This window comes from Scyliorhinus canicula, chromosome 13 (genome assembly GCF_902713615.1).
Source record: "Scyliorhinus canicula chromosome 13, sScyCan1.1, whole genome shotgun sequence".
In the NCBI taxonomy this organism is placed as follows: domain Eukaryota; kingdom Metazoa; phylum Chordata; class Chondrichthyes; order Carcharhiniformes; family Scyliorhinidae; genus Scyliorhinus; species Scyliorhinus canicula.
Window position 1 is genome coordinate 14320219 of NC_052158.1, and position 16417 is coordinate 14336635.

A 16417-nucleotide genomic window follows, 5' to 3' on the forward strand; every position below is an offset into this window, starting at 1 on the left:
ACGTTTAGAGTCCGATGACTCTTTGTCAAAGCTAACAGAGAGAATGGGAAATATTTATACTGTGGAGTGAGAATGAAGATGAGTCATAACCACAGAAACCCAGGGAAACTGGGTGCTAATGGCCACAGATACCAAGGGGAAAGAGTGCTAATGGCAGTCCCCAGAGAGGACAAAAGATGTGAAAGGTCAAACAGCAGGGAAACTAACATCAGAGGATGAACTGTAGGTGTGGGGGGAGGGGAAGGGGGAAGCAAAGAGGAGAAAGGTGCAGGAAAGGTGGATAAAATGGGGGGGGGAGGGGGATTAAATGTATATTAAGAAAGAAAGAAATGGTAAAAGACAGTTAAAATGAAATGAAAACAAATGGGTCGAGGTGGGGCTGATCATCTGAAGTTGTTGAATTCGATGTTGAGACCGGAAGGCTGTAGTGTGCCTACCTGGAAGATGAGATGTTGTTCCTCCAGTTTGCGTTGCGCTTCACTGGAACATTGCAGCAGGCCAAGAACGGGCATGGGGGCAGGGTCTTTTGTTAAAATGGCAAGCAACAGGAAGGCCAGGAACCTGAATGCGCACAGACCGAAGATGCTCAGCAAAGCGATCACCCAGTCTGCGTTTGGTCTCTCAGATATAGAGGAGACCATACTGGGAGCAGCGAATGCAATAGACCAGATTGAAAGAGGTGCAAGTGAAACGCTGCTTAACCTGGAATGAGTGTTTTGGGCCTGGAATGTTAAGCATGGAAGAGGTAAAGGGGCAGGTGTTACACCTTCTGCAATTGCATGGGAAGGTGCCATAGGTGATGGGAGAGGTACTGGTATGGTGGAGGAGTGGACTAGATTGTCTCGGAGGGAACGGTCTCTGCAGAATGCTGACAGAGGGAGTGAAGGGAAGATGTGTTTGGTGGTGGCATCACGCTAGAGTTGGCGAAAATGGCGGAGAATTATGCTTTGCATACGGAGGCTGGTGGGATGAAATGTGAGAACGAGGGGGACTCTATCCTTGTTCTGGGAGGGAGTGGAGGGGGCGAGGGTAGTAGCACGGGAGATGGACTGCACACTGTTGAGGGCCCTGTCCACAACTATAGGTGGGAAATCACGGTTGAGAAAAAGGAACACGTTTTCGAAGCACCATTTTGGAAAGTGGCATCGTCGGAACAAATGCGACGGAGGTGAAGGATTTGAGAGAGAAAAGGATGGAGCCTTACAGGGTGTAGGGTGCGAAGAGCTGTAGTCTAGATAGCTGTGGGAGTCAGTGGAGAAATGGAGACAGAAAGATCAAGGAAGGGAAGGGAAGTGTCTGAGATTGTTTCTGGAATTCTTTACTTTAACTCTAAGACTATCCCAATTGATATTCAAGTAATTAAAGTCTCCTCCCCCCAACGTATCGCCACTCTTGTTCTTCCATATGGAAACATAGACATCGAAAATATGAGCAAGAGTAGGCCATTTGGCCCTTTGAACTTGTTTCTCCGTTCAATGTGATCATCGTTGATCTTCTATCTCAACGCCATACTTCAGTGCTCTCCCCATAATCCCTTGACACCTTTTAAGTCAAGCAATCTATCCATTTCCTCAAATATGTTCAGTGACTTGGCCTCCACAGCTTTCTGTGGCAGAATTCCACAGGTTCACCACCCTCTGAGTGAAGACGATTCTCCTCCTCGCAGCCTGAAATGGCCTACCCTGTATCCTGAGACTACGATCCCTTGTTCTCGGCTCTGTGAGACCCTCATCTCTGTGATTTCCCTACAGATTTGCTCATCAGGTGCTCTCTCAGTATTTGGAGGCCTTTAAAATGCTCCCAGCACCGCAATTACCCTCTTTTGCTTCTCCATTCTAACCAAATGATTATGCCCTGGCCTGCTGAGGGATGTCCTCTCTTTCCAACACTACAATGTCTTGCTACTCCGTCTCCCTTTTTTTCCTTCTCCGTCTATTTTGAACTGCATTGTGTACTGTGCTGTATTGTTCTATGAAGATTTAGAAATACTCTTTCCCTCAGTTTTCCCTGTGGGAAGCACCAGCTTGTAGGTCAGACGATCCTCGTAACAACGCTGATGAGGTTCGGGACCCTTCTGAAATCACGGCTGTTAACCTACGTCGTTATCTACTCTGCATTGCATGTGTTCTGTGTCTACATTTGTGCTAAATATTTTGAGGGCATTTTGCTGAATTGTCATTTGTTGCAGCTCTGATCTGATGTTTGTTCTCCTTCAGCTGACAGTCAAAGAATTCAAAGAGCACATCTCTAGCTCCGTGAACATCCCAGCCGACAAGCAGAGGCTCATTTACCAGGGTCGGGTCCTGCAAGATGACAAGAAGCTGAAAGAGTATGGCAAGTATTAACCCCAGGATTACTCTTCCTTTAAGGCACTCAGTTTTTTTCCTCCACCCCATGGTATAGAACTTCTTTTTACAAATCTTATTACATCGAATATACATCAGAAATTGGCCATTTGGCCCAGTTGATCTTAGTGACAACAATACGGACAATGCTGTTTTGGCTTTGCGGGTGGGGAAGGGCGGAATGCAAAGCAGGGTATTCACAATCCACTTCAAGCCAGAGGCAGTGGAGAGAAAGCCAGCGGTTGATAACACACTTTAGAACATAGAACATAGAACAGTGCAGCACAGAACAGGCCCTTCGGCCCTCGATGTTGTGCCGAGCAATGATCACCCTACCCAAACCCATGCATCCACCCTATACCCGTAACCCAACAACTCCCCCCCTTAACCTTACTATTAGGACACTACGGGCAATTTAGCATGGCCAATCCACCTAACCCACACATCTTTGGACTGTGGGGGGAAACCGGAGCACCCGGAGGAAACCCACGCACACACGGGAAGGACGTGCAGACTCCACACAGACAGTGACCCAGCCGGGAATCGAACCTGGGACCCTGGAGCTGTGAAGCATTTATGCTAACCACCATGCTACCGCGCTGCCCCAAAATGAATATTGGCCAGCAAAATCTTGAAACGTGTTTTCACCCTATAAACGGGAGAGGATGTAAATTTGTGCCTCAAGTGCAAACTGCAAGGCTACTGACCAAAATCGATTAGGTTGGATCACTTTTTTTTAGTTCACTCAGGCATGAGGAGCCTCTTTCTGTGCTGAAACTCTCCTGGGAGTCTAAGAATCTTGCAGGGTATGTACCTGCTTGAAGACTAACGTTTGCTTTTAACTTACTCAGACTAAATAAGGAGGAGCTGTTTTATGTAGTAGAAATGGTTGGTAACAAGAGGACAAAGTTTAAGGTAGTTTAGCAAAGAACCAGAGGCAGCGTGAGACAAAAATATTTCACGCAGTGAGTGTTGCGATTTGGAATGCACAGCCTGAAAGGGTGATGGCAGTAGATTCAGGAATAACATTCAGGATGTAATTGCGGTCTCTCAATACTTGCTAATCGACAAGGGCCCAGGGACTAGTCTGTGTTGAGAGATGGCGAGCAACTGTTTGTTTCTACAGCAGTATTAATCACGTAGTATATTACACATAGTATTCACAGCACAGTCAACAGGCCGGAGAGTACACTGCACGCAAGCCTCCTCCTTGCTCTCACCCTATCGTATAAACATTGAAATGGTGGAGTTTTTTATGAACCGTGCCAATGACAGCATCTCATTTATCCTTGAAAAAAGCTTGATTTTGGTTTTCACGAGACAGCAATTCCATTAAGAAGTGAGGCCTATTACCTGTAGTTGCCGTGAGGCCTGTTACCTGCTGACTGGCCCAACTCTGCATTGAAGAAAATGCATTCAGCTCAAGAAAGGCCCCGGGTTTCATCGTCCCTGCTAAATTGACAGATTACAGATTGGTTGCAGGCTGGAGGCGGTGGAGGTGCCTGCCATGTGCCAGTTGGCACCATCATTACATTCTTGAAGTCAGCAGAGATGTCCAACTCCTGAGTTCATAGAATCCCTACAGTGCAGAAGGAGGCCATTTAGCCGATCGAGCCTGCACCGACTGCCAAAAGAACACCCTACCTAGGGCCATTCCCCCTCACTCCGTCCCCATAATCTAACTTACACATCTTTCGATACTTGGGGACAGTTTAGCATGGCCACTCCACCTAACCTGCACATCTTTGGACTGTGGGAGAAAACTGGAGCACCTGGGGGAAACCACATGCAGTCATAGAAATAATGTGCAAACTTCACACAGATAGTCACCCAAGAACGGATTGATCCCTGGTGCTGTGAGGCAGCAGTGCTAACCACTGTGCCGCCATACACCTCCCTTTGAGTGCACACGGTATAATATCTTAGAAGTAAGTTATTCTTGTGGTGTTGTCAGCCTGATGGCTCTAACTCTCGCCAAACCTGACTCCTTGATTTTCATCGCTCCATCATTGGCGACTCTGCTGTCAGTTGGCTGGGTGCTGGGCTCGTGAATTTCCTCCCTAAACCTCTGCATTTCTCTGTCTGTCCTCCTTTACGATGCTGCTTGAAACCCACCTGTTCAACCCAGCTTTTGGTTATCTGTCCTGACATTTCCTTGCCTGGCTCAATGTCAAATTTCATTTAACAATACCTGCCACAAAGTGCATTGTGATGTTTGGCGCTGATGGAGGTACTAAACAAATTGCAAGTTAAGTGAAATATTCAGAACTCAGACTGGGTTTGCACTTGGTTTCATGGCCTTTTGCTTTAGGCAGTGTAGGTTGATTACCAGCCTGGTACCATGCAACTTCAGGGGAGTTGGGAAGCATTGCCGATATAATTGAAGCATGTGGCATAAGTGGCGGTGTGGTGGTATCGTCGCTGGACTATTAATCCAAAGACCCAGGGTAATGTTCTGGGACCCGGGTTTGAATTCCACCACTGCAGATGGTGAAATCTGAATTCAATAAAAATAATCTGGAATTAAAAGTCTAATGATGACCATGAAACCGTTGTTGATTGTCATAAAACCCCATCTGGTTCACTAATGCCCTCTAGGGAAGGAAACATATTAGCTCATAATATTTATCATATGCCTGTAAACAAGTAGCTAAATGACTAGGGCAGACCTTTGTGTGTCACTTGCTGCAGAGTTTTAACTTTTTTTATTTGTGTTCCATCTTCTCTTCAGATGTCCACCACAAAGTCATCCATTTGGTGGAGCGCGCTCCACCGCAGGCTCAGCCAGCCACGGGAGGGCCCTCCTCGGCGGGCGCCTCCATGCCACACCCCGGAGGTGCACGTGGGACTCCAGGTGGACCCCATGACAGGAATGCCAACAGTTATGTGATGGTGGGCACCTTCAATTTGCCAGTCAACCTTCTGGACCCTCAGCAGATACAGGTCAGTGGTGGAGAACTGAGGGTAAGGGGCAGCGAGTGGAGCCAACTGGCAGAGTGAAACTCCTTCCCCTACGCTGTCCCCGCCCCTCCCAAACAGAACTGTTTTAACCTCGGGTGGCATGTCAGGTTTTCTGCTCTCTAACCATTGCAAGCTCATTGCATGTACCTCTTCCAAAATAATAGAGCGCCTCCATGACACTGAAAGTGGCCTGTGAAAATCCGTGGCCTATTTCTCCACTCGCGACCCTTAACAGCAAGTATTTTGCATTTGATCTAAAGAACAAAGAACAAAGAAAAGTACAGCACAGGAACAGGCCCTTCGGTCCTCCAAGCCTGCGCCGACCAAGCTGCCCGTCTAAACTAAAATCTTCTATACTTCCGTACATCTTCAACAGTACCAGGGTGGCACTGCCAAGGTGTTCTGGTGCCCGGGGAGTGCCAGGGTGCCACCCTGCCCAATGCCCAACCACCCGGGGGCCCCAACTCCCCGAGGCGCTATTACCACTAGTTGATGACTTTGTGAACCAGCACCAAACGGGGACGGTTAGCGAGACCAGTGCTGTTAAAATGAAGAAATATCCCAAGGAGCTTTTCAGGTGTTACAGGGCGGATGGCCAGTCAGGAAGAGAGAGATTATCAGGACTGGCCAGGAACTTGGTCAGGGATGTTGACAAGCATTTTAAATAAAAGAAGAGCCCCAAGTTTCTTTTTGAGTTGTGACGTTTGGGAAGCAATTCGCTTGGACTGCAGTGAGTACAGTGTATCAACAGTAACAGACCTACCCGTTTGGGGTTGCCCAGCCTCCATATCTCCATCAAAACAAATCTCGCCCTCCGTATTCTGAGCTGTTCTGACTGTGGCACTTGTATAGTAGTTGATGCCAGGTGCGCTGTTTTAATGGTGATTTTCATTTTTGTTTCCAGCATTCCGACTTTGGTTGCGTTATTAAATCTAGTTGAGGATTTTAGTGATCGTGTAAGAGCCAAGCAGCTTTAATATGTGTTGCGATAACTTGTATAAGTTTATGCAGACCCTCGGCTAGGCTTGTAACCAGTAGCACTTCATTCTAGTATCGCTTCTCTTCGTCTATGGGGAGATGGTGGCGTAGTGGTCATGTCCTGGGCTAATAATCCAGAGGCCTGGGTCCTAGGGACATGGGTTCAAATCCCACGACGGCAGCTGGTGCAATTCAAAATTCGATGAAGTACAAAGCTTGCCATCCGAGATGGAGATTGTCATAAAAATCAGTCCGGTTCACTAATGTCCTTACCTGGTCCGGCCGACATGTGACTCCGATGTGATTGACTCTTAACTGCCCCTCTGAAATGGTCTCGTGAGACACTCAGTTCAAGTACACGTCCCATGAAAGAATAAATAGTATATGCAAGCCAAGTTTGAAAGGACAGATGCACCGAGTACACCGTGTCAATAAGACCTGCCCTTTCTGGGGTTTCCCAGTCTCCATAATCCCAGTTTTTCCACCAAAATGAACCTCATCCCTCATACTCTGCAGTTGATGCCAGGTTTTAATGGTGATTTTCATTTTTGTTCCCAGGGTTACGACATTGGCCGTAGTGTTAGAATCTAGTTGAGAATGTTGGTGGTTGTATATTGTTGCATGGGCATTTTTCCACAGTTAAGAGTACAAGACAGTGGTCATGTGTTCACATTCACACTTCACTGACACTGCAATTACTCTAAAGCAGTGAACGACACCGCAGAAGATCATCTGCTGGAACAAAACCTTGACATGCCCACTGGTTTTCAGGGAAGTGTGACATATTTTGCACAGCAACCAGGCAATTCTGCATATTTAATCTGTTAAGTCTATTAACAGTATTAAGTCGCAAACCAATATGGTGGTAGATATCCTGTGTACGTCTTAAAGCTGTGCTTGCTTTTAGGAAGGCTTCCAGGTAACTGCGAATGCATGCACGTTGCAAGGGCGCCTCTGATTATTTTCGTGATGCGTGTGTTCCCATGTAAGGTGACACTGATTTATAGTGTGGAGTACATCCACACGGGTGCTGCAGTGTCGTCCCGATGATGTTTCCTTTCCCTATTGTTACAGCAATCAGTACAGCAGGTGATGGCAGGTTTGGGTGAGGCTGGTCGGAATACAAGAGTCACAACTTCCACCGGGGTAAGTGTCAGTGTGTGTCTTTGATTGTACTTGGGGGTGAGGGCTGGGGGCGGGAAAGGTTTGTAAGGTGCGCAAACTGACTGGCGCAGTTATGGCAATTAAAAAAAAAAAAAATTATTTCAGCATTCAAAGCTAAATTTAATTCTCCCAGGGATTCCAACCCTGCAAACCTTTCAATATACAACCAGTTATGATTGTCTGTTCAGTTCCAACATCTTATCTGATTGCTCATTTTGTCTAGGTCAGTATCTTGCCACATTTACTCATGAGTATTGCAAGTTGTGACACACAGAAAGCCAGGCACGCTCCATACTGTTTAAGCTCCGGATTGTTGGGCACTTGTTTCGGCAAAGTGTTCGAATTATCGGATGTTTTAGCTAGCATTTTATATTGTCCCTGCTTAGAAATTGACATTGGGGGTAATATGTAAGTAGCACGTGGAGCTCAGGGGAATATAAAGGTGGTTGCAGGACAGGAAGAGTAGTGGTAAAAGGCAGCTATTCAGAATAATGAGGTAGTGTGTCTACGTTGGCACCGTATAGTATATTTACGATATATCACAATGATCTGGGCTTAGGTGTTGAAAGAGCCAAATTGATAGTTTATTGACTCTGAGTTGATGAAAATTGTGAGGAAGATTGTGAAAGATTGCAGGGGGAAACAGGCGAGTAGGATTGACAGTAGGATTAGCATAAATGTATCACCTATGGAAAGTAATATATTTTAACAGGAGCAGAGGGAATCTCAGATGTAGAGGTCATGAAAGGTCTAAGTAAGGATGGATCTAGACGTGTAGAATAGAAAAACAAGTTGGGGGTGTCAAATCTGATTGTGTGCAAGACTGTCGATCGGTTATTCTTAATACCTCAGTGGGATGTGGGTATTGTTGGCAAGGTAAGTATTTGTTGCAGTCCCTAATTGTTCTTCAACTGGATGGTCTGGTTTGGCCATTTCAGTGCGCCTGGAGTCACAAGTCGGCCAGATCAGGGTCAGGGCACTGACTTCCTCGTGAACCAGATGGGTTTTTATGACGGTCAATAATAGTTGTCACGGTCACCATTACTGGGGCCAGCTTTCAATTCCGCATTTCATTCATTCAATTCAAATTTAGCTGCTGTGCTGGTGTTTGAACCCCTGTCCCTTGAGAACTAGCCTGGATCTCTATTCCAGTGACATTCCCTCTTCGCCACCATCTCCCCATCTCATTCCTTGCTGGAGTGTTTCCTCCAGTTTTGGGGAATGTGTTAGAGGTGCAGAGTAAATGAGGTGGAATGTTGTCAGAGAGGAGGTGTTTTTTTTTTTGGAAGTTGGTGACAAATTGGGTTGCTTTTCAGGAGAGCTGAGAAAAGCTGAGGAGTGACCCGTTAGAGCTCTTCAAAGCTCGGCAACGATCAACTGGCTCTCGCTCCTTGACAAGCGAGAAACAAGAGGGTGCGAATCAGATGAGCACAGAAGATGCTGTTAAACCATCATTTAAAGTCTTCAAAAGGCAATTAGATGGCTCTTTGGGAAGAAAGGAATATTGAAGGTATCGGTACCCACCAGTAAAATGGGAGACCGGATCAGAAGACCTGTGGGAAGAAAGGAATGAGCCCAAAATCAAATGGCTGAATGGTTATCTCTGTTACAAAACATTTTATAAAGGGCAACTAGTAGAAATGATGCGAGCCTGACCAGGGAAGCCATTCTTTGAATGTAGTGTTGAATGATGTTTTTCATGTTTCTGAAGGAGTGATCACCACAGTGCAGTCTAGATCAGTGGTTCTCAACCGGGGTCCACATGGACCCTGGGGGGTCCATGTAACATTACTGGGGGTCCACACAAAAAAAATACCGAATTGGGGGTCCACGGTGATATTTTAGTGGTCCATAGAGCAATTCTACTTCAGAACAATTGTTATTACTAGACTCTAGATCATATAGATGTGCAAAAGCTGTTCCTTGTTTCACTCCAGTCCCCATTGAATGGTGGGTAAGCGCACAACCTATTGTTTTACAAAGCAGACCTGGAAGTTCCTGGTTGTGGATTGAACTACTTGGAGAGAGAAAAGCAGCAAGATTACGATGCAGAGGCCTTTTTTGTTACTTAAGGGATGTGGATTTCGCTAGTTAGGCCAGCATTCATTGTCCATTGCGGACGCTGCTCGGAGGTGGTGGTATAACTGAGCTCAACAGTTGTAATCTCTGTGGCAAAAATCCTGTTTGTGAAACATGGTAATAAGGGCGGGTTATTCGAAAACTGCTTGTGGCCCACATAAGGGGTTAAACATTGAGAGGAGAGTCGGTGTGGGATCGGCACCGTGAGGAGAGCCAGTGTGGGATCGGCACCGCGAAGATTGCCGGTGTGGGATCGGCACCGTGAGGAAAGCCGGTGTGGGATCGGCACCTCGAGGAGAGTTGGTGTGGGATCGGCACCGTGAGGAGAGTCGGTGTGGGATCGGCACCGCGGGGAGAGTCGGTGTGGGATCGGTACCGTGAGGAGAGTTGGTGTGGGATTGGCACCGGGGCGCGAGTCGGTGTCGGATCGGCACCATGAGGAGAGTTGGTGTGGGATCGGCACCGTTAGGAGAGTCGGTGTGGGATCGGCACCGCAGGGAGAGTTGGTGTGGGATCGGCACCATGAGGAGAGTCTGTGTGGGATTGGCACCGTGGGGAGAGTCGGTGTGGAATCGGCACCGTGAGTCGAGTCGGTGTGGGATCGGCACCGTGAGGCGAGTCGGTGTGGAATCGGCACCACGAGGAGAGTCTGTATGGGATCGGCAGCGCAGGGAGAGTCGGTGTGGGATCGGCACCGCGAGGAGAGTCGTTGTGGGATCGGAACCGCAGGGAGAGTCGGTGTGGGATCGGCATCGTGAATGTCTGTGTGAGATCGGCCCTGTGAGGAAGGTCGGTGTGGGATCGGCACCGTGAGGAGAGTCGGTGTGGAATCGGCACCGTGGGGAGAGTCGGTGTGGAATCGGCACCATGGGGAGAATCGGTGTGGGATCAGCACCGCAGGGAGAGTCGATGTGGGATCGGCACCGCAGGGAGAGTCGGTGTGGAATCGGCACCATGGGGAGAATCGGTGTGGGATCAGCACCGCAGGGAGAGTCGATGTGGGATCGGCACCATGGGGAGAATCGGTGTGGGATCAGCACCGCAGGGAGAGTCGATGTGGGATCGGCACCGCAGGGAGAGTCGGTGTGGGATCGGCACCGTGAGGAGAGTCGGTGTGGGATCGGCACCGTGGGGAGAGTCGGTGTGGGATCGGCACCATGAGGAGAGTCGGTGTGGGATCGGCACCGTGAGGAGAGTCGGTGTGGGATCGGCACCGTGGGGAGAGTCGGTGTGGGATCGGCACCATGAGGAGAGTCGGTGTGGGATCGGCACCGTGAGGAGAGTCGGTGTGGGTTCGGCACCGTGAGGAGAGTCTGTGTGGGATCGGCCCCGTGAGGAAAGTCGGTGTGGAATCGGCACCGTGGGGAGAGTCGGTGTGGGATCAGCACCGCAGGGAGAGTCGATGTGGGATCGGCTCCGTGAGGAGAGTCGGTGTGGAATCGGCACCGTGGGGAGAATCGGTGTGGGATCAGCACCGCAGGGAGAGTCGGTGTGGGATCGGCACCGTGAGGAGAGTCGGTGTGGGATCGGCACCGTGGGGAGAGTCGGTGTGGGATCGGCACCATGAGGAGAGTCGGTGTGGGATCGGCACCGTGAGGAGAGTTGGTGTGGGATCGGCACCGTGAGGAGAGTCGGTGTGGGATCGGCACCGTGAGGAGAGTCGGTGTGGGATCGGCACCGTGAGGAGAGTCGGTGTGGGATCGGCACCGTGAGGAGAGTCGGTGTGGGATCGGCACCGTGAGGAGAGTCGGTGTGGGATCGGCACCGTGAGGAGAGTCGGTGTGGGATCGGCACCGTGAGGAGAGTCGGTGTGGGTTCGGCACCGTGAGGAGAGTCTGTGTGGGATCGGCACCGTGGGGAGAGTCTTTGTGGTATCGGCACCGTGGGTAGAGTCGGAGTGGGATTGGCACCGCAAGGTGAGTCGGTGTTGGATCGGGGCCTTGAGGGGGAGCCGGTGTGGGATCGGTGCCCTGAGGGTGCGCTGGTGTGGGATTGGTGCCCTGAGGGGGAGCCAGTGTGGGATAGGTGCCCTGAGGGTGAGCTGGTGTGGGATCGGCACCGCGGGGAGAGTCGGTGTGGGATCGGAACCGTGAGGAGAGCCGGTGTGGGATCGGCACCTCGAGGAGAGTTGGTGTGGGATCGGCACCGTGAGGAGAGTTGGTGTGGGATCGGCACCGTGAGGAGAGTTGGTGTGGGATCGGCACCGTGAGGAGAGTTGGTGTGGGATCGGCACCGCGGCGAGAGTCGGTGTGGGATCGGTGCCCTGAGGGGGAGCGGTGTGGGATCGGTGCCCTGAGGGGGAGCCGGTGTGGGATCGGTGCCTCCGGGAGAGCCGGTATGGGATCGGTGCCTCCGGGAGAGCCAGTGTGATATCAGCGCCTTGGTGGGATGATGTGCAAGATCGTCATTTTGAGGGGAGCCAATCGGGGTTGGCATCTCAATGGGTGCCAGTTGGAACCAGCGCGCTGATGGGAGATGGTGCGGGTGCAAGGCCTCGAGGGGGAGAAGATAACTGGGAAAAGTCAGATTACCTGCTGAATTGCAGGTCAGATCTAACCTGTTGGAGGAAGCAATGAAGTTTAACTCATCTCAAATTCAGGTAAACTTTGAAAATGTTCTTGCTCAGTGAACTCGTGTGTGTTGCCCATTTTAAGTTGTTGGGACCTTTTGATGATGTGAGTCGCATTGTGATGACTCTTTCGCAACATAACCCGTGATGGTGTCATGTGAAAATGTCTGTTGAAGAGACCTGGTTCTCAATCTGTGAAAATGGTTAAAATCTAACCGATCCCCGTGATGTTCTGCCTGCTCTCAGCGACAGGACTTGTCCCTAATAATTGTAGAAAGAAGCACCCGATGTAACGTGGAAGAAAGGATATAATTTAATTAACATAATAGACATATAACAGAGAGTATACTGCACACAAACAGGCTATTTAACCCAAATATTCTCTGCTAGTGTTTATCATCTGAGGATCTCCATCTGCCTTCCAGTTTATTTCTAGAAGCATCTGAACAGTTCATTTCAGCCACTTGCTGTTTTCAATAATTTGTTCACCAGAATCCCTGGTTCCCTTTTCTCTTCAACTCCACGGGGTGTAATCTGGGACATGGAGTTTCTTTGTGTCGGAGCCACTCCTGATGTGCTCATGCCAGAACAAAATTACTGCAGATGCTGGAAAGCTGCAATAAAGACAGAAAGTTCTCAGCACGTCCGGCATCATTTGTCTGGGAAAGACACCAGGTTAACATTTCGAGCAGATGATCTTTAATGTACAAAGCCTTCCATGACCAAATGCAAATATAGGAACATCCAACACAGCAGAGGGGATTGACTTGCCCCATTGTGCCTCTGCTGGCCCTTTGAGTGATCTGTCCACTTAGTCCCATACCTACTCCCTCGCCTGCTCTGTCCCTAGAGTCCTGCAAAATTAGCCTTTTCAAGTATATCCTGACTGCCTTTGAAAACAAAATCATCATCTCTCTCGTCTGCCCCATTGCCAATTGCCTTAAATCAGTGCATTCTGGCACTCGCCCTCCTGCCAAAATAGCCTTTGTTTTTCGATGAAAATCCTTCACAATTTCAACACCTCTATTAAATAACATTCAAGTAATATTCGTACCACACAAGCGTCGGACAATAACCATCACCAGCAAGAGAGAATCTAACCACTACTCAACATTAAACAGGATTGCCATCGTTGAATTATCCCAGCATCAGCATTGTGGGACTTACCAGCCATAAATGGCTGCACAAGCAGGTCAGAGACTGTTTATTCTGTGCTGAGTAACTCGCCTCCTAACTCCACAAAGCCACCATTCACAAGGCATGACTCGAGTGCGATTGAATATTCTCCACTTGCCTGAATGAGTGCACCTCCAACAACACTTCGACAAGCTTGACAGCATCTTGGACAAAGCAGCCCACTTGACCAGCACCCCATCCACCACTTTAACTATTCAATCCCTTCCAAGTAATTCAGTGATTGAAGTGATGAGGTTTGCAAGCCAATGTGGGTTTATATACTGCAATTTATTTTCTGTGAAGTTGTGAAATGATCTTTTTCCACCCAGACTTGCACGACTTATCAGAATCCTCCAGTTTATGCACAAGTTTAATGTCACCAGTCACATGTACAGTTTACAATCTGATTCCCTCACGCTGAATATTTCAGTAACATTGACTGAATGTGAAGGGTGCCACCTTTATTGATGGCCCAAAGGATATCCTCACTGACATGACAATTTCTGCCCACGGACTTGGTGAAATCTTCCACGGTTTCAAGTGTACAGTAATTTCCATAAGTAGGTAATGTTTCTGTCAACACACCCACTAACCAACAATGACCCGTCATTCTCCCTTTCCTTGTCCCCTAAAGAAACTTGGATGACATAAATTTAGTAAGAAGTCTCACAACAGCACGTGAAGTGACGGGACTTCACCTGATGCAGGAGCAGTGCTCCAAAAGCTTGTGATTTCATATAAACCTGTTGGACTTTAACCCTGCTGTTGTGAGACTTTTTTGCTGTGCCCACCCCTGTCCAGCGCCAGCATCTCCACATCATGACATAAGTTTAATAATAATCTTTATTAGTGTCGCAAGTAGGCTTACATAATACTCTAATGAAGTTTCTGTGAAAAGTCCCTAGTCGCCACACTCCGGCACCTGTTCGGGTACACAGAGGGAGAATTCAGAATGTCCAGTTCGCCTAACAACCATGTCTTTTGGGACTTGTGGGAGGATAGCGGAGCATCCGGAGGAAACCCTCGCAGACCTAACAAGCACGTCTTCAGGGAGGAACCTGGAGCGCCTGGAGGAAACCCACGCAGACACGGTGAGAGGGTGCAGACTCCGCACAGACAGTGACCCAAGCCGGGAATCGAACCCGGGTTCCTGGCGCTGTGATGCAACAGTGCTAACCAACAGTGCTACCGTGCCGCCCATTTAATCATTTGTGTAATAATCTAAGAGTAACAGCATTGTTATAGCATACAAAATAATTTAAGCTCAGGCAACACACGCAAAGAACAAATTGCCAGGTTGTACTGAAGTGTTAGTTCAGCTTATTGACAATCTTTGATGGAAATGCTGCATGTCTGGGCCTCCACTTCTGACTCCCGTAGAGATGGTGTCACCAGAGCTGAGATGAAGTGGCTGTTTCTCTTTCCTCTTACTATCCAACGAGGTAAAGTAAAATGGCCACAGCGGGGAACCCTGGAATTCTCACGTCACTTCAAGGGTCCTTTAAATTTGCGAATTATTTTTCCACAGTCTCTGTCTTTGACATTGCATGTTGACTGTGTGGCTACATTTGAAATGAAGAGTTTAACATGCCGAGCCCTTGGGCACAAAGCCCCATCTGATCATTCACTGCAACATGCTGGACTGTTCTTTGGAATAACCTCCGAGTGGCGTATTGCTCTTAACGGGTTAATGTAAACTATGTATTAGTGTCTGTGTCTGTCTGTCGCTCATGCATTTCTGCTGTGACCATCCCAGGTGTTGCGTTCATATCACTAAGATATTTAAAAGAACAAGCAGTCATTTGGAACGTCCAGATAGATAGAGAAGATAGAGATAGATAGAGAAATACAGCTATCCGAGATCATAGTGTTCTGGAGTCAGAAAGTTAATTGACCTTGTTGATCTGACACTTTTTCTGAATGAGAACAAACTGATGGTTCTGACTTGTATTGAACATGTGATTTTGTAAATATTTAGCAGCATTTGACTTGGTGGCTTTAAAAGACCCCCTGCCTTAGCTCAGCAGCATAGTGCTTGGAGATCCCACACTCCTGCAGTGACAGACAACACAAACAGGCTAATCTCCATCCAGTCTAAGCCCTTGTCTCTTTCCACACAAACCTCCTAAACACTTCCCTGTTCACTCCTCATGTGTCTTTATTTTTTTTTCAAACAACCAGCATCCATCTTAAAAATATTGATGGATTTGACTTCGGCAATGCTTTGAGGTGGAGAGTTCTGTATTCGAATCACCCTGTGTGCCACTAATTCTGATGACCGTCAGTGTGTATTCTTGTCTAACAGATTGTTGATCACTTTTTAATTCTGAAGGCCTATAATAGGATTGTGATAGTGATTTGGAATTTTGCCTGTCATGCTGTGAGAATCAATACAGAAGAGTGTCCAATTTCAGCACGGTAGCATGGTGGTTAGCATAAATGCTTCACAGCTCCAGGGTCCCAGGTTCAATTCCCGGCTGGGTCACTGTCTGTGTGGAGTCTGCACGTCCTCCCCGTGTGTGCGTGGGTTTCCTCCGGGTGCTCCGGTTTCCTCCCACAGTCCAAAGATGTGCGGGTTAGGTGGATTGGCCATGCTAAATTGCCCGTAGTGTCCTAAAAAAAAAGTAAGGTTAAGGGGGGGTTGTTGGGTTACGGGTATAGGGTGGATACGTGGGTTTGAGTAGGGTGATCATTGCTCGGCACAACATCGAGGGCCGATGGGCCTGTTCTGTGCTGTACTGTTCTATGATCTATGATCTATAACTTATGCATTGACATTCGGAACTAGAGATATTTAAGTTGTACTTGTGGGTTTAATGAAAAAGAAATAGCTTTAAGTTTAATTTCTACTTGGGTTTAGACCTGAGTTTTTGTTTCACTTTAAAAGATGCCTGCATTCTAATGAGGCTGTGTGATTCTTGAAGTAGAAGAACTCTGCTGAACGTGGGCCCCACAGAGACAAAAGAACAGTTTTAATTCAGTTGGATGAAAGTACGAAAACAGCCAGGACATAGGGACAGATCATAAATCTTTATTGTCACAAGTAGGCTTACATTAAACACTGCAATGAAGTTACTGTGAAAAGCCCCAGCGCCTGTTTGGGTGCACTGAGGGAGAATTCGGAATGTCCAAATTACCCCTAACA

The 16417-nt window shown here is 48.1% G+C and overlaps 1 protein-coding gene across 5 annotated transcripts in view; it reads left to right on the forward strand.

The window, feature by feature from the left end:
* The window catches only part of LOC119975514 (large proline-rich protein BAG6-like), a 99321-nt gene that overhangs the window by 10741 nt on the left and 72163 nt on the right, over positions 1–16417 (forward strand). For 4 of the 5 annotated variants that reach the window (XM_038815289.1, XM_038815290.1, XM_038815293.1 and 1 more), the window contains exons 3-5: positions 2217–2334; positions 5077–5288; positions 7359–7430. In XM_038815289.1, the coding sequence (XP_038671217.1) occupies positions 2217–2334; positions 5077–5288; positions 7359–7430 (402 nt within the window). The remainder of the gene's footprint in view (positions 1–2216; positions 2335–5076; positions 5289–7358; positions 7431–16417) is intronic. The other variant, XM_038815292.1, reaches the window with a different exon arrangement.